Source organism: Haemorhous mexicanus, chromosome 26, assembly GCF_027477595.1.
Source record: "Haemorhous mexicanus isolate bHaeMex1 chromosome 26, bHaeMex1.pri, whole genome shotgun sequence".
NCBI classification, from domain to species: Eukaryota; Metazoa; Chordata; class Aves; order Passeriformes; family Fringillidae; genus Haemorhous; species Haemorhous mexicanus.
In genome coordinates, this window is record NC_082366.1 from 2,444,757 (window position 1) to 2,462,823 (window position 18,067).

At 49.6% G+C, this 18,067-nt stretch overlaps 2 protein-coding genes across 2 annotated transcripts in view; one reads left to right on the forward strand and one right to left on the reverse strand.

Moving 5' to 3' along the window:
- IQCA1 (IQ motif containing with AAA domain 1) overlaps positions 1-10,366 on the reverse strand; it is a 150,194-nt gene extending 139,828 nt beyond the window's left edge. The window contains exons 1-2 of the mRNA XM_059868160.1: positions 10,355-10,366; positions 6,424-6,940 (exon numbers count right to left, since the gene is read on the reverse strand). Coding sequence (XP_059724143.1) covers positions 6,424-6,940; positions 10,355-10,366 — 529 coding nt within the window. The remainder of the gene's footprint in view (positions 1-6,423; positions 6,941-10,354) is intronic.
- On the forward strand, positions 6,564-12,315 carry ACKR3 (atypical chemokine receptor 3). Its single transcript, XM_059868266.1, has 2 exons — positions 6,564-6,705; positions 10,338-12,315. The coding sequence occupies exon 2, from the start codon at positions 10,365-10,367 to the stop codon at positions 11,457-11,459; it is 1,095 nt and encodes a 364-aa protein (XP_059724249.1). The 5' UTR covers positions 6,564-6,705; positions 10,338-10,364; the 3' UTR covers positions 11,460-12,315.
- The last annotated feature ends 5,752 nt before the right edge of the window (positions 12,316-18,067 follow it).

Sequence of the window (18,067 nt, forward strand, 5' to 3'; positions counted from 1 at the left end):
AATTCCAGCTCCTTGCTTTCTTCTCTCTGTCCCCAGCCTGCCACTTGCTGCTGATGCAGATTTCCATGGCATGACTCCTGTCAAAACCTCCCCTTGCCATGTTCACGTCTCACTGCTAATCTGTGAGGACAGGAGAAGTTTTTTGAATAATATTTATGTAAAAATCAGTGTCTCTGAAAAAATCTTCTCTGCTGCCTGCTTAGCTGCTCCAGGCAGGATTTCTGGCCCAGGGTTTGATGTTATCCTCCTCATGGTCACATTCTGGCACGCTCTCAAATAAATGGCAGTAATGCCTCTGACAGCAGATTAAGAAGCAGCAAATAACATCCACTGGTAACACCTTTATTTAGTGGAAAGGGTAAGATGGAAATGAACTGTGAAGGGGAGACCCATCTTCTATAATTACTGGCTACACAGGTCATATTCCTAATTCCACCACCAATTGATTTCTCCTGAAAGCTCTCATTACACTGAAAATAGCAAATTGATTGCTCTGCCAGCCCTTTCCTCAGCAGATCCTGCTGGAATTGTTGCTGTATCTTTGCTTGGCTTTGGGAAAGCTTGCTGGGATTGACAGAAAATGCCCTGCCATGCAGGTGTACAAGACCTTAAACCTTTCTCCTGCTGTGTCTCTCTCCTTCATCCCTGGGGCTGTCCAAGGAATGCTTGGATGTGGCACTCAGTGCTCTGGGCTGGGTGACAAGGTCACAGGTTGGACTCGATGATCTCGGAAGCATTTTCCAACCTAAACAACTCCATGATTCTGTCTTTGGGTGGACAAAGCCAGAGAATGGTTAAAAGCCTGGGTGGCCCAGCTGAAGAGGGCCACGTGAAGCACTGTGTGCTTTGAGTTGTCTCTCTGAATCAGAGCTGCTCACCATCACTTGTCAGGAGGCGAGAGCTGACGGCAGCGTCCCTGTGCCGGACAGGGCCTGGAAAACACAGATCCCTCCCGGCAGCTTTTCACAAAGCTTTCAGCGTGTGCTGCCTCAAACCACAGATGCTGCAGGCCTGTGACAGCCCAAGAAGCTCAGCTTTATGCTGGAAAATCTTCCTCTTCAATGCGGTTCTTACTGTTGTGGTGATGAAGCTGAAAATGCAGCTTTGGAGTTGCAGCAGAGATGGAAACCAGCCCCCGAGTGGCTTTTTGCAAAAAAAAAGTAATATCTCATGAACCTTTGAACTAACAGGTGGATGCTGTGGAGGAGGAAGGGAAGTCCTGAGCTGTGATTTCTCTTTTATTGCTTGGTTTAGTGGTTTAGGGGAAGCAGGAGCCTTGCCCTAGGATGGGCTGTGGTTGCCCTGGCAGCCTCTCCGTGCACTTCTCTTCCTTCTTTCTCTACTTTTAAGAGGTCAGCTTCTTTCTGCCACAGTTTTTTTAGCGCTGCCTTTCCCACCCCTGAACAGCTTCCTCAGCTTGGGGCACCTCTGGCTCGCTCCATCCTTGTGCAGAGGAGGACTCTGGTTTCCTGGAGCTGCCTGTGAGCACAAGAACTTTTGCTGCCTGGCAGTGGGAGGCTGCTTCTCCCTGCTCTCTTCCTCCTGCCTTCCTCCTCGTGCATCTGTTCCAGACTGGACAGGATGGAGTGGACAGGAGAGCAGCCCTGGGGCTTCCCCGAGGCTGCTGACACTGCTGGAGGCAGGGTTTGGCACTAAATGCCCTGATTGTTCCCTGCTGCTGGGGGAAGTGAAGCCGGGCAGCATTGCTGGAAATGCGCCGCTCGTTTCCTTTCTGCTGCCGTTTCAGACTCCTGACGAAGCCATCTATTTATTCCTTTTGTTAGCACAGGGGTTTGTTCCTCCATCCATCCATCCATCCATCCATCCATCCATCCATCCATCCATCCATCCATCCATCCATCCATCCCTCCCTCCCTCCATCCCTCCATCCATCCATCCATCCTGGCGATGCAGTGAGGAACACGACCAGGAGAGGACACAGGGCTGGCTGTCTTGGCAGAAGGAGGAAGCACAGGATGCTGGGCTTCCCCTTTGGACACTTCATGGATCACAGCCTGCCTTCCTCCAGGGCTGTGCTGGGCTTTGGTGTGGCTGGGTGGGTGTTTGAGCTCCTGGCACTGTTCTCTGTGTGTGTGTGAGGCTGCTCCCACCTCGCTCCTGCTGCACTCACACCCTCTCTTGTGCAACTGGAGAAATGTTTCCCCTTTGTCCCATTCCCATACTTGCTGTGCAATCAGAATGCTTCCTCCACCCAATAGAATCTGCACTTTGCCTTCTTGGCCTTCTCTCTCATTCCCAAACCTGTGTCTTCCCAGCACTCTGGAAGCTGCCAACTGGAGTTTTTTACTTTTTATTTTTAATTTCTCTGTTGATTTGAGTAGGCAGGGCTGGGTGTCAGCTTCCATCTGCCTCCCAGCTGGAAAGGGAAGCCTGAAGAGAAAGGGAGGGTGCTTTCAGCCTGGGTTCCCAAAGTCAATAGGGAAAGGCTGTGAGGACTGGGAGAAATTCAGGATTTTTTCTCTCCCCTACCCCCTTTAGTAAAAACTTGTGCTTTTGGAGAAAAAAAGAACATATTGCTGTAGTTCAGACAGTTAAACAAAACATAAATGCAAACCAAAGCAGTTAAATAATGATCTGGCTTTCAGTGCTGCATTTTGCCCAACACTGACATGTTGCCACAGACTCTTCCATAACAGGGTGAAAACTGTAAAACTTTGCTTTCCTAAATCACAAAATGGTTTGGGTTGGAAGGGACCTTGAAGCTCATCCCATTCCATGCTCTGCCATGGGCAGGGACACCTTCCACTATCTCAGGTTGCTCCAAGCCCTGTCCAACCTGGCCTTGGACATTTCTAGGGATCCAGGGGAAGCCACCCTGTGTCAGGGCCTTCCCACCCTCACAGGGAAGGATTTCTTCCACCTAACCCCACCCTCCGGCAGTGGGAAGCTATTTCCCCTTATCCTAAGTCCTTCTTCAGCACTCTTGGAACCCTTTCAGGTGTTTCAGGAACCCCTGGAAGGTGCTTTAAGGTCTCCCCAGAACATTCTGTTTTCCAGGCTGAACAATCCCACTTCTCCCAGCCTGTCTCATTTCAGTAAGTGATGGATCACCTGGACAGCTGCATCTCCAAGGAGCTGCTGGCCACAGCAGCTGCAATCTGCCATCACATCTCTTTTGGATTGGTGGCAGACACCAATTAATCATGGCAAGCAGGCAGCATCTCGACCTTCTGCTGATTTGATCTGAGGTTCCCAGCTCTGCTTGCTCTGTTCTAGGGAGGTGGCTTTGTATCGTGCAGATTTTTAATGCCTGAACACCAAGCAAAATCCAGTTTTTGCAGCTACAAGGGAATTGGCCCTGGCTGTTCTATGAGGAACGTGCTCCTATAAAATGATACCTGAAAGGAGGAACCCAGAGAGGGCAGTGAGGGCTCTGCCCTGGGCAAAGTGCAGGACAGGGGAGGTTGCCTGTGACTCCTGGACTTCCAGCAGCTCTGTGGTTCCAGGTGCTGGCTGGTATTTTTGGAGAGCTGTGGAAGACTTTGCACTTTTTGATGTTATTTTCTGGCACACCAAGTAAGGCACAACCACTCCACTTGCTTTTTTGGCCAAGTGATCAGAGTGCTGCTAGAGTGCCTTTAGTTTTGGTTTTGGGTTTGGTTGTTTTTTTTTTTTCCCCCAGGATTTTCAGAGCTTGATTTAGCCAAGTTCTTCAGTCCCTGCTTATTTTTAAACCTAATCCTGTCACTCTCTGACATTTTGTTTCAATCCCACCAACATCCATGGACTTGGGCAAGCACTCGGAATTCAAGCAGATGCTGAAACACTTTGCTTACCAACAGCTGTGAAGTTGGGAGGACCTCACCCAGGGAGAGTGAGGGTCAGGAAGGGAGATGAGACACTTTACATCCCACTCTTTCCATCCATGGGTGTTACATTCATATTTTCTGAAAAATCCCTTTGCTTAGGATTTTTTTCCTGGGAAGCAGAGAAGCTTCAGAGAAAAAGGAAAACAGTAATTTTCTGATTTATTTTTATCTGATGTGTTTTACTCTTTTAGAATGTGTTTAAAAATTGTTTACTAACAGGTGAGTATTTTATTGGTTTCTGCTGTGAGTTGTTTTTACTCATTGGCCAACCAGAGTCAAGCTGGGTCAGAGCACTAAAGAAAGTCATGAGTTTTCATTATTAGCTTTTTAGCCTTCTGTAAGTATTCTTTTTATATAGTTTAGTATTCTTTAATACAATATAGTACCATAAAATAATAAATTAGCCTTCTGAGAATATGGAATCAAATTCATCATTCCTTCCTGCCACGAGGGACCCCACAAATACAACACATGGGATGGTGGGAGACTCATCCCTCTGTTCTTGTTCCCTGGCACCCAAACCAGAAAGGACCCCAAAGCCCATCCAGTGCCACCCTCTGCCATGGGCAGGGACACCTTCCAACATCCCAGATTGCTCCAGCCCCATCCAACCTGGTCTGGAACACTTCCAGGGATGGGGCAGCCACAGCTTTTCTGTGCCAGGCTTCATCACCCTCCCAGGGAAGATTTTTTTCCCAATATTCCATCTAAACCTACTCTAATTTAGGAGCCATTTCTCCTTGCCCTGCTAATTGCCTGTGGATATATGATTATGTGGCTTTTGGGACAGGTCCAAGGGCTAAACTTGAGCCCTGTATCTTCCAAAATGTTGTGGCTCAGAGGTGTCAGCTAAGCTGCATGTGCTGGCTGGGCAGTGGCTCAGCCCTGCTGAGGTGATTTAGGAGCTGTAGGTCGGTGTGGGCTCAGGGGGAGGGTCTGGGAGCTGAGCTCACCTGGTGTTTTGGGAGCAGCCCAAAAAGCAGCCCAGTTTTGGGTTTCCAGGTGGATGGACATCAATCCCAGCATTTCCCTGGGACACACAGCCTGACTGACCCCCCTTTCCCTCAGAATTAGTGTTGCTGCTTCTAAGAAAGGGATGGGACTATTTTTGGGCTAGGAACAATTTATTGCCCAGATAAACATCAGTCTCAGAGGCTGTGGGATTGAAAAGGAGCAGCAGTCAGCCATAGCTCAAGAGCAGTCACAAGTTTCTTCGTTACAAGGTAATGTATAACTTTCTAAACTAATAGACAGTTGTCACAAGGTTCATTTTGGTTTTCTAACCTATCACTTTTACTTGTTTCTACTGCACTGTGGATACTTTATTGGGATATTATCACATGTACACACATATGCTTCTAACTTCAAAACTCTTAGCTTACTCTATACAATGACACCCCTCTCTTCTTCTGTATTTTTGTCTCTTTTTTCCTCTTTTCTCTAGTTTTCTCTTTTTCCTTCTCTTATTTTTTTTCCATTTTCTCTTTTTCTTTCCTCTCCTTTTCTCATTTTTTCCCTTTTTCTATTTTCATCTTTCCCCCTCTTTCTCATTTTTTCTTTTTCTCTCCTTTGTTTCCCTCCATTTCCTTTTTTTCTCCTTTATCTTTGTCCTCTTTTCTCCTGCTTTTGCTATCCTTTTCCCTCTTTTTTCTCTCCTTTTTCCTCTTTTTCTCTCCTTTCCCCCCCTCCTTCTGATTCTCTTTTTCTCCTTTTTCTTTTTCCTCTTTTCTTCTGCTTTTGCTGTCCTTTGCCCTCTTTTTTCTCTCCTTTTTCCTCTCCTTATTTTCCTCCCTCTGGTTCTCTTTCTCTCCTTTTTCTTTTTCTCTTTTCTTCTGCTTTTGCTCTCCTTTGCCCTCTTTTTTCTCTCTTTTCCTCTTTTTTCCCCTCACCTTTTTTCCTAATTTCTCTTTTTTTATGTCCCTTTTTCCTCTCTCTTTCTCTATTTTTCTCCTTTTTCTCTCCCTTTCCCCTCTCTATTGCTCTCTTTTTCTCTCCTTTTCATCTTCTCTCGTTCCTCCCTCCTTCTCCCTCTTTTTCTCTCCTTATTTTCCTCCAATTCTCTTTTTCCTCTTTTCTTCTGCTTTTTCTCTCATTTTCCCTCTTCTCTGCTTTTTCCTCTCCTTATTTTCCTCCCTCTGATTCTCTTTTCCTCCTTTTTCCTCTTTTGTCCTGCTTTTGCTCTTCTTTGCCCTTTTTTCTCTCATTTCCCTCTTTTTTTCTCCTTTGCCCTCCATCTCTCTCCTTTTCTCTCTCCTCTCATTCTTATCTCTCTTTTTCCTCTCTCTTTCTGTTCCTCTCTTTTCCTCTCCCTTTTCCCCTCTCTCTTTCTCTCTCCCTTTTCCTCTCTTTCTCTCTCCCTTTTCTCTCCCTTTTTCCTCTCTATTGCTCTCTTTTTCTCTCCCTTTTCCCTCTCTATTGCTCTCTTTTTCTCTCCCTTTTCCCTCTCTATTGCTCTCTTTTTCTCTCCCTTTTTCCTCTCTATTGCTCTCTTTTTCTCTCCTTTTCATTTTCTCTCCTTCCCCCGCTTTTCGCCCTCTCTTTCTCCTCCCTTTCCCCGCTGTTTCCCCCCATGCCGGTATCGCCCCTCTCCTACCCCGGCTCTCCGCAGCCCTCGCTCCCCGGGCGGGGCCGGAGCCGGGGCTGGGCCGAGCCGATCTGGGGCCGAGCCGGGGCTGCACGGAGCTGATCTCCGGCCGTGCAGAAGGGATGTGGGGCCGAGCCGGGGCTGGGCCGATCGCCTTTGGGGCCGTGCCGATGGGAGCCGGGCCGCCGGAGCCGCCCCCGGGAGGCGGGCTCCCCTCACGGCCGATATAAGGCGGCGTTGGCGGCGGGGCCGCGCTCACTCGCTCGGGCAGCGCTGCCGCCAGGCCCTGAGGTAAGGGCGGCACCGGGGGAGCCCCGCGGGGCTGCGGGACCCGGGCTCGCTCCCCCTGAGCGCTCGCAGCCTCCCCCGCGTCCCTGCGGGCTCGCACGGGGTGGGGGGAGCCTCCCCTGCGCGTCCCCGCCCGGGTTTCCCGTGGCGGGAGGGTCTGCGGGAGCGTGGGGCGGCCCCGCTCCCCTGTGGGTGCCCCCTGCGCGCCCAGGTGCGATCCTCGGCTCCGCTCCTTGGCCTGCGGTTGTTGTCTGTTCCCTCAGCTCGGAGCTGCCGGAGAGTTTGAATGTGCCGGGCTCGGGCTCGCAAAGCCCCTTGCGGGCATGGGTGTCCTCTTGTGGTGGGCGCCTCCCCGTGCCGGAGAGCCGGGACACGGGCGGGGTGAAGGTGTGCGGTGACAGCCCGCCCGGCCATCCTGACTTTTCCTGGCTTCTCCCTTTGGGAAGGGCAGAGCGCCGCTTGCCCGCAGCGCTGAGCAGTCGGCAGGCAGGTCTGAGCGCGGGCCGGAGCGGGCTGTGGGATGCTCTGGGAAGCTCCCCACATTGCTGAGGGCTCGGACACTGCCCTGCCGTGCTGGGCTGCCCTCCTAGGCAGGGGTGCTGGTGCCTGTTTGCTTTGTCACAGCCTGCGGGAGGTGGGATGGGCAGGCTGCAATCCTGCAGGCTGCATCGGCTCCAGGGACAGCTCTGGGGGTCTGGAGAAGGGTTTTGGGTGCGTTTGTCCTTTCCTTCTTGTCCTGTAAACTAACAGCGACTGGACTCAGTGCGTGTGCCTGCCAGGTGAAGGGGTGATGGCCTGCAGGAGTTTTGCAGTGCCGTGGACACAAATTACAGTCCCAGCTTCTTTCAGGAGTTTTTCGGATGCTGTGCTGTCTGCAGAGAGCGCTGAAGGTGCTTTTTTAGGAGCACGGAGTGGCTTTACTGAGTGAGTTTGTCCGGTGGGTTCCCCCCGCACCTCCCAGCTAATCTGGGTGGCAGTCGGAGCTCAGGTTACAGCAGCTAATCCCAGACTACAGCCCGGTTTGCGGGGCTGTAATCTGTGAGCACAGCCCTCCTCCCCGGCGGGGCTGGAGCCTGGGAGGCCAGCTCGGTGTCGGGTTTTTATTGCCGCGCTGGGGATGCGGAAGGCGCAGGCAGATGGATGCACGTGTGTGCAGCAGGCGGGCTGGGATCGGCCCGAGCATCCTTGGCGCTCCCTAACATCCCCAGCGTGGCTCTGAGCCACAGCTGCGACTGTGGTGGCCGTGGTGTCCCCAGCATTGGTGTGAGCCCCAGCCTCGGGGGCTCTCTGCTGCCCTGGTGCTGCCTCTCTGTCGGAATGTGACACCCCTCAGCCAGGTTTGAGTTTCTTCTCTGTGAGGTATGTGCTGGGTGGTCACAGTCCTGTCCTGAAATGGGGTCTTGGGATGTGGAGTGAGCCTGTTCCTCTTATTTTGTAGACCATGTGCCTTTCCAGAGAAGCCCAGGCCCAACCATGCTGCTTCTGTGGGGTGTCAGGGGGGTAGCAGGGTGTTCCTTCTGCTGTGCTCCCCTTGCTGCCCCCAAATACCAGCAGGAGCTGCTGGCCTTTGCCATGGCGCTGGAAGTTTTGTGGCTTTTAGGGAGTTTGCTTTAATTGCTGCAGAGTTTTGAGTTACAGGGACTTGGGGATGGTGTGTGAGAGGCTTGGAAAGTGTGTGTGCTGGGGATGCAGTGGGACCCTGGGTGAGGTCTGGCAGGAGCCCCATCCCGCTGTCCCACTTGCAGCCCTGGGGTGAAGTGAACACCCAGGGGAAGCATCCAGCCCTGCTGCCTGCATCTCTGGGGGGTGGATCAGCCCTTCTGCCCTGCACGGTGTGGGTTAAGTCACTCTCTGCTTTCCCGAGATGAGCACGGGATCGGCTATCCTAGGATGGAGAGCTGCCACTGGCTCAGCTCCCTCTTTAGCCAGTGTTTGAGCAAAATTCGTGCTTAATTTGGTTTGAGTCTCTGCTCTGTCTTTCATCAGGTCAGCAGGATGAAAGGCATAGGCCAGATCTCCTCACGGGCCAATTTGGGCCTGTTTGTAGAGAGATTTGATCTCCCCTGAATGTGTGCAGGGCCCCCCTCATTGTTAGTGCCACCAGCTTCCCCTCTGCTGGGACAATAGTGCCTTGAGTCCTCCCGGGTAATCTCCCCCCTTATCTCCCTTCTCTTCCGTAGCCTCTGTCCCTGACAGGCAGGAGGGTGGGAGCTTTAGGAAGAGCTGATTATGCAGATGGAGAGGTGCTGTGTCTCCCTTTTTGGGGAGAGGGGCTGAGAAGAGGGTATTCAACACATCTGAGCTCTTCCCTGCTCGGCCCCCACTCTGTGCTCCTGGAAACCCTACCAAGAGATTCTGTGGTGGGGTCAGGGATATTTGGAGATCCCCTTTGCTCTCTGGTCACTTGGCCACACTGACTTTCTCCAGGCTGGTCCCTCTCTTTGTGGGGCTGTGGTCATGGGGAAGAGCAAGGTGACCATTGCTGGGGATGCTGGATGTGTCCATGGGCAGGCTGGCTGACCTGATGGTCCAGCTCAGGTGAAGCCATGAGGGAACAAGGATGCATCCCGTGGGAACCCACCTCTGCAGCTTTATTTTGGCATGTCCCAGGCTGGATCCTGTGCTCCAAAACTGCTTGGCTGAAGTGTGGTGGGCACAGGCCTGTGGCTGTGGGTGGTACTGAGGGTCCTTTGAGGATCTCAGGGAGGGGGACAGCATTTTTATACCTCCCCAAAAGCACAAGGGCAATTAGCAGCCCCACTTGGGGTTTTGTGTGAGCCATTAAGGGCCTTTTCTTTCTGCTGGTGAGGAAGTTAACAGGTTGCTTTATCCACTGCCTGCAGGTAGAAGAAAGCGCTGAAGAGGCTGCAAAAGTAGATGTAGAAAAGCAAAAGGGTGGAAAGGAGGCAGTTGTGAGCCAACTTTTGGGGGAGTGTTTTGAAATCAAAGTACTCTTTCTAAAAAGAAAACTTAAGACCAGCAGATCTATTCAGCAGTCAAGCTCCGATTTTTTTTTCTTTTTCTCAGCGCTGTGTAATGATTGTTAAATGCTGGGGATACTTTGTAAAATAGAAAGGAGGGAGGGAGGACAGAGCAGAATTTAAATTTAAGTTTGGATAGGAGTACAAAGCCCCTTAGTTCCCCACTTCTCCTTTATTCATCTGTATGGCTTGACAAGATGCTGACCAGAGCCTGTGGTAAATGTTTTACAGTACCATGTATCAGCCAGATCAATTCTCCTGTGCTTGAGGGAGTGCAGATGAAATGGCTTAAAGGCTCCCCTGCTGAAAGCGATAGGGGCATCATTTCTGCCGGAGGAGACAGATTTAGTCGCCTGACATTTATTTGGCCACGGTGTACTTTGCAGATTTCACACCCGGGGCCGATAGCCAACCTGATGATGTCAGATGCGAGCTGGAAGAGAAGGAAAAATCACACGAAATCTGGTGCTGCTCCTCTTTTGTCAAGCAGATGAGTTTTGCTGAGTGTCATGGTTGTTTTACTCCACGGAGTGCTCTGATGGAAGGTGCCTGGCGAGAGCAGGATGTTACTAAAGCGGCGCGTCCCGGTATGACACGGCAGCAGAAATAGCTCCGTAATTTACGTCATTTCTTTCAATCCTGTTTTGCCTTTAGGTCGTTTGAATTCCAACCCGAGCAACCATGAGCGCGCTTGACTTGACTTCCATCCTGGATTTCCTGGAGACGGCCAACTTGACGGAGATCAACTGGACGTGCAGCAACGGCGAGTGCATCACGGTGGATGCCACAACATGCACTGGCACGCTCAACAAGAGTGCCCTGCTCTACACCCTGTCCTTCTTCTACATCTTCATCTTCGTCATAGGCCTGGTGGCCAACTCGGTGGTGGTGTGGGTCAACCTGCAGGCCAAAATGACGGGCTATGAGACCCACCTGTACATCTTCAACCTGGCCATCGCCGACCTGTGCGTCGTCATCACCCTGCCCGTGTGGGTCGTCTCGCTCGTCCAGCACAACCAGTGGCACATGGGGGAAATCACGTGCAAGATAACCCACCTGATATTTTCCATCAACTTGTACAGCAGCATCTTCTTCCTGGCGTGCATGAGCGTGGACCGCTACCTCTCGGTCGCCTATTTCACCAACTCCAGCAGCCGCAAGAAGAAGATCATCCGCCGCTGCATCTGCATCCTGGTGTGGCTCCTGGCCTTCTCCGCCTCCCTCCCGGACACCTATTACCTCAAGACAGTCTCATCCAACAGCGAGACCTACTGCAGGCCTGTCTACCCCGAGGAGAGCTTCAAGGAGTGGTTGATTGGCATGGAGCTCATCTCCGTGGTGCTGGGCTTCCTCATCCCCTTTCCCGTCATCGCTGTGTTTTATTTCCTCCTGGCCAAGAGCATCTCCACCTCCAGCGACCAGGAGCGCAAGAGCAACGGGAAGATCATCTTCTCCTACGTCGTGGTGTTCCTGGTGTGCTGGCTGCCCTACCACGTGGCCGTCCTGCTGGACATCTTCTACAGCCTTCACTTCATCCCCATCAGCTGCCAGATGGAGAACTTCCTCTACGCCACCCTCCACATCACTCAGTGCTTCTCGCTGGTCCACTGCTGCGTCAACCCCATCCTGTACAGCTTCATCAACCGCAACTACAGATACGAGCTCATGAAAGCCTTCATTTTCAAGTACTCTGCCAAAACTGGCCTCACCAAACTCATCGACGCCTCCAGAGTGTCAGAAGCAGAATACTCAGCTCTGGAGCAAAATGCCAAATGACTGCAAACCCAGAAAGGAGCTTCCTTGACTCTCTGACCTGATGTGGTTGTTTTGTTTGGTTTTTTTTTTTGTGCGTTACAGTTTGTTGTTTATTTTTATTTTTTTTTTACCCCTTCCTTTCAATGTGCTTGTTACGAACGCGGCGTGAATTCCAGCCTATAAAAGAGAGAGGACAAAGTGTAATTTAAGAGTAGGATCAGTTACAAAGTGGAAGTGGTACCAAAATTAAAACCTTTTCTCCTCCTAGCCCAGTGTGGACTCCTCAACAACGCTATGCAAGTGGAAATTACTTCCTAGCAGACAAAGCCATTGTGTACCATAGATAACATGAATAAGCTTCTCCTTCCACATCTTGATTCCCTCTTGTCTCCTTGTGTATGTTTATATATATAGTGTGTTGTATTTAAAAGCTCAAGACTTTATTTTCTGCCTCTTTGGTGTACCTTATACAAGTGTATTTGAAAGTTAAATATATTTTTATCATGTATTTGAAGTATATTGCTGATGAGTGTATCCAGAGTGCTGTAGTCTGAGTGTTAGGTGGCCGTTTGGCTCCAAGAGGATGCTGATAAATAGGATGGAAATGATCTCTTGGGAGCATCCTCCCTGGCTGGCACACTTTATGGACCATGGCTTTATGTGGTGTCACACCCACATGCTGGAGCATGAAATATATGTAGTGTAATATAGCTGCCATCATGTTAAAATTAACAGTATTGTCAGAGTCTTTAACTCCTACACCCCTGCTTCACCAGGCTGTATCCTCCTGCACAGAGTGAGTGACCTTACTGCTGAGAGTTGTCTCTATTTGTAAGTTATTTTTGTAAAATAAAGATCTGAGAAAAAGAAAACAAAACCTGTGCCTACCAGTGGTTTGACTTGCCAGCCTTCTCCTCAGGTAAAAAAATATAAAGCCAAAAAGGAGAGATCTCAAGGCCACCTCAGTCCTTTGGTGCAGGAGCAGACAGGTCAGTCAGAGTTCCCCAGGTGTTTGGTGGCCAGAAAGAACTGATGGAGGAATGGGAGATGGCACTGGAGCATGGTGAGCAGGGAAGGGGTGGGAGGAGTGTGTCTGTGCTGGTGGGGAAGGTAAAAGTGATGGATTTATGAGGTAAAAGCTGCTAGGACTGATGAAAAGCTGTGTTTGTAGCTTAGAAATAAACACAGGGAAGGAAAATACAGAAGTGTGCAGATGGAGCGGATATTTGGACTAATCCAGGTTCAGCCCTCTGTGGTTTTTGCTGGCTGTGGAATTGGGGGTTAGCAGTCCTGACAGCACTAAATCCCTTTTTATCTCTTCTTCCCTTTGGTGTGGATTTGCAGGGCTGTAGTGTCCGAGTGGGGCAGGATCCAGGCGCTGTGGGATGCCTCAAGTGGAGCTCCAAGCCAGCAAAGGACTTGAATTGTGGTGGTGTTCACCTCAGGACAAGGTATTTAATGTCAAATCAGTGATGTCTCCCAGCCGTGTTTGCTGCTCCAGGGCAGTGCTACACTGAAATTCCTGTTCAATCCAAGCATGCCCTCATCCCTCTGCCATCCCAGCAGCCAAACAATCTGGGAATGACTGGTTTTTATTTCTCTCTACTCGTTCCATTACTGCCTCCTCAAAGGTCATCCTGTAAAAACAGATGTTAAGTCTGTCATCCCCTCCTCAAACTGGTGTTGCTGAAAAAGCACCAGTGCATTCCCATATGGGGAGAAATCCCAAAAGAAAAAGGATTCCTGGTTGCAGGGAAGCTGTCAGGATGGAGTGCAGGCGTTGCTTTTTGTGCTGATGCCTCTTGTGCACTGTGGGTATTTTGAGTTTCCTGTTAACCTTAAGCTGCTGCTGAGCTGCAAGGAAAGTTCTCCTTTGTGCTGACATTGAAATGAGTGAGAAATGAATGCCCTGCTTTAGCTGGGCATTGCTTCCCTTCCCTCAGCATCCCTGTTTGCAGCTGTGTGTCCTCCCCAGAGGTGCTGGATACAGCTCTGGCATCGTGCTCCTATCCCCCTGCTGGGTGTTTTTCATTTTAGAGCAGCAGAATTGTTTCAGTTCAGGTTCCCTCTCAGGCAGTGGGTTGTTCTCACGTGGTGCTGTAGCTTTACACTGGCAGAAACTCACAGAATTTCTTTTTTTTTTTTTTTTTCTTCACCTCTGCAGTTTGGAATTCCCAGAGCAGTGTCAGCCCTGCGCAGAGCCCGGGTGGTGCTGAGTGTTGGGGAGATCCTGCAGACCTGCTGCTTCAACCACACTGATAAAGTCTCCAAGCCTCTTCCTCAGGGAGGTGAATCGTGGTGTGATGGTGCCTTTTCCAAAGGCAGGGTCAGACAGGGAGCAGGGAAAGGTCAGGACCATGACCCTTGCTGTCAGTACTGTGCACACATGGATCCTTTCCAGCTCCTTGATGGGAAAACCTGGAGCTGAGCACTCACCTTGTCCCTTGAAAGGACAAGTGGAGCTGGGAGGCAGCACCCCCCCCACAGCAGCAGTTTGGGAAGTGGGAACCTTCCAATCCTCTCTCCAAATCCTCTCCAGGGATTGGCACTGCTGAGTGGCCCCGAGGTGGCCATGGCTCTGTGGGAAGGGGGGTGGTGGGCAGAGGATGGGAAATGGGTGGAGGGCAGGACAATGCAGAGGGGCAGGAGGGATGGAGTTTGTAATTGTGTATTTCTCATTAGGACTCTGGTTTCGTGCTCAAAATTCTCAAAAATCAAACTGGCATAATATGGTGTAATAGCTAAAAACTTGTCTGTGCTCTAGGAAGCTTTTCTCCTGTGTGACACAATACCCCAGCTGGTGTTTGCACTGAGACCAAAGTGTGGATCTGGACTCCTTGGAGACTGAAATGAGGGAATTTATCAGCAGGTGAGTGAAAATAGGTGTCTTCTGTGGTGGGACTGTGACTTAGAGTGATTGATGTGATGGCTGCTGTCACTTTGTTTGGCCAAACGTCCTGAGCCTGGAACTTGGGGTGTTTAGGAATAATTTCTTAATGGAAAAGGTTGTTAAGCTTTGGAAGGGGCTGCCCAGGGGAGAGATGGAGTCCCCATCCCTGGAGGTGTTCAAGGAAAGACTGGACGTGGCACCTGGTGCTCTGGGCTGGGTGACAAGGTGGGGATTAATCACGGGTTGGACTCTGTTGGAAAAGACCTCCCAGACCATCAACATGGCTCTGTGGTTCTGTTTTATTTATGCTCCTCCCTGCTGTGGCTTTGTGCCTTGCTGTGCCTGGGGATCTCCCTTGCTCCTCTGACAGCCACAGGTGTCCATGGGGATTCAGATCTTTCCTTTTCCAGGAGGTCAAATTCACAGTGTAAAGGCTTGGCTGGAAAAACGAGCCCAAACCAAACATAATCCATAATCTGGAGAGAGTCCTCCTGCTTAACTCTTGGGCTTTCTGGTAAAGCATCTCCACGTGCCTCAGAGGCAGGCACTGAGCAAATAAAAATGCATCTGCTCCGTGAGAAAGGCTTTATTTCTCCCACAGAAAGTGCAGTGCTGCTTTATTGTTCCTTAAACACAGCTTTCCTTTTGTGAGCCATAAACGACGTTCAGGTGTAGCACAGTGACTTTAAATCAGCTCCTCTGGCATTATGCAGATAATGTACTGCAAGAAACACCCAACTGGCCCCTTTCTCCTTGTGCTAATTCATGGTTTCAGCACTGCTGACTTTAGGTACTCTCCTTTCACGAGTTCACTGAGCATAAAAGCCAGTTAAAATTCCTAAGAAGCAAGAAATAACTCAGCTGTGAGCAATATTGAAGCACGTGGGGGTGGGGGCAGCACTGCCAAAGCCCAGCTCTTAACTCTGAGACTTCCTCCATGACAAGAGTGGAGCTGCTGCTTCAAAAAGTGAAGGGCTGTGGGGCTGGGGCTGGGTTTTGGTGGGGGAGTTGGTGTGTGCAGAGCCCAGGGTTTGCTTTTAGCCTCCCTGCTCCATGAGGATGTGTGGCTGAAGAGCATCTGAGGCAGAGCCTGCTCCGACCTACACCCCGGATTTACAGTAGGATAATGCTGCTGGTTTAAAAGGAGCTCTCTGGGATTTATAGGGCTTTTTATAAGCAGGATCAGGAATTTCAGCCATAATCCTGTGCAAATGGATGGGTGTGAGTGGCAACGTGTGCATCTGCATGGCTAATGCAGAGTAATACCCACATCAGCCAGAGCTGAGAGATGAAATCACAGCAGCACAGCAGAGATAACCACGGCAGTGCTCCCACAAGAGGACTTGCATTACAGGGTTATAATGGGATTCAAACCAGGCTCCCAAAGATCCTGGCATGGATAAGCCAGCTGTAAGTATAAACATGTGGCTGATTCTCCAACATCCACTGTCACAAGAAAAATCAGCCTCCTTCCACTTTGGTAGTTGCTGTTTGAAAGCAATTATTTTTTTTTTTTCATAGAAGTCTTGATCTCTTTGTTTTTATTATGTGAAATACATTCAAGGCCTTGGCTAAAGGAAATGCTGTAATTTAAACATTTTAAAAATGCTGTAATGTAGTACCAACATCCCAGTGATGTGAATCCAGGGAGACCCCTCAATCCTAAAATACTGAGCAGGATGGCCCTGGAATGAGCATCAGAGTAAGGCTTTTTGGGGTTTTTAACTTCCTAACAAGGTGCAAGAAAGCACTGGGAAACCAACCAGACCCTCTGCAGATGATGCTTCTTGTCATCCTCTGGTTTGAAGCCAACTCTGATGATGGATGGTGCCTCTTGCCTTGAGGTTAAGGGGGGGAAAAAACCCCAAGCCCCTCTCATGTTTGCTGTCTGTACAGTGCTATTTCCAGACTAAAGAAAAAGAGTTAAATTACATTTTAGCAGAACAATACTGACAACAGCAAAGGTCAGGAAACTCTTACGTAAGGTCACCCTATCGATTGCAGCAGTGAAAGGAGAGACATCAAATACTTGGCCGTGAAAGGCTGAAAAGCAGTAAATTCAGCATGAGATATTGAAACCCAAGTCTCTTTCATATGTGGCAGAGCCTCTGACATAGCAGGTTTACTGTTCAAGCTGAGATATGTTGCCTTGCCAACATATATTCTGAGTTACCCAAGCAGATTTAATGTTTTTGCAGTGCTGACTTCTCTCTTTTAGGTTTTTTTTTGAGGGGGTGGGGGGGGGAAGGCTTTTCTTTTTCTGTTTAAAAAGGCAAAAAATTGTTGCAGAAGATTTCAAACCTACCTAGGAAATGACCTTAATCAATTTAGTTCCACCGATGAGTATGAAAACTCAGATCTTTCTTTTTGCCTTCTCTGAACATTGTCTTGCCTGCATTGAGCGGGGTGACCGAGTCACAGCTTGAGAGAAAAGTGTGTTTTGTTTGTTGTTTTGTTGTGGGCTTTTTTTTTTCTATCCATCCAAGTGGCAGCTCTGTTTTGTCCAAAAGGATTGACGTGACTGACAAGTGTTTTGAATTTCTAAGCTCCGAGGTCTCCGAATGCATGAAAAGCGAGTGACACACACATAAAAATGTAAATCTTTGGAAAACAAGCACTAACTACACACAAAAAACATAACAATTCTGCAGAAGGGTGACAGACGCTGCATTCATTCTGGGGTGTTTTTTTTTTTTCTTCCCTCCCTTTTTCTTTTTTTATGAGCCAGTGTTTCTTGGCCACCTACAGGCACATTTGTGTGTCCTGCAGTGAGGAATTGGGATGCACAATAAGGCAAAGTCATGGTTGTGCATCAGGGTGGGTCTTGCTGCAGCTCCCATCATCACCAGCTCACCAGGATCTGTTCCCAACAGCTCCATGTCCATCAGGGTCACTCCCTGGATCTTCATCCAACAGGCACACCACACTCCAATGTCCTCAATATCTGGGGCCTGGGCTGTGGGAGTCCCAGGGGAGTGAAGCAGGGCTGTGCCTCCCACCCTGGGCAGCCCTGGGAGTGCTGTCCAAACCCTCCTGGAGCTCTGGCAGCTTTGGGGCTGTGCCCATGCCCTGGGGAGCCTGGGTCTTGTATTTGTGGGGTGCCCCGTGGCAGGCAGGAATGATGAATCTGACTCCATGTTCTTAGAAGGTTAATTTATTATTTTGTGATACTGTATTATATTAAGGAATGCTATACTAAACTAACTAAAGAATACAGAAAGGATGCAGACAGAAGGCTCAAAAGGATAATAATGAAAACTCCTGACTCTCTCCAGAACCTTGACACAGCTTGGCCCTGATTGGCCAATGAGTGAAAATAATTCACATGAAACCAATTCACCTGTTGGATAAACAATCTCCAAACACATTCCAAAGCAGCAAAATACAGGAGAAGTAAATGGGATAAGAATTGTTTTCCTTTTCTCTGAAGCATCTCAGCGTCCCAGGAGAAGAATTCTGAGCAAAGGGATTGTTCCAGAAAATATAACTGCCATATTTCACCCTTTTTTATATAATTAAAATTAAAAAAACCCTGTGAAGTGTGGCAGTCGTATTTTCTGGAACAATCCCTTTCCTCAGAATTCTTCTCTTGGGACGCTGAGATGCCTCAGAGAAAAATCCTGAGCAAAGGGATTGTTCCAGAAAATACGACTGCCACACCTGGGCAGTGCCCAGCACCCTCTGGGGGAAGAACATCTCCCAGATCTCCAGCCTGGCCCTGCCCTGACACAGCTCCATG

Coding starts and splice junctions, on each gene's coding strand:
- ACKR3 (XM_059868266.1), top strand. CDS start 10,365: ATGAGCGCGCTTGACTTGACTTCCATCCTGGATTTCCTGGAGACGGCC.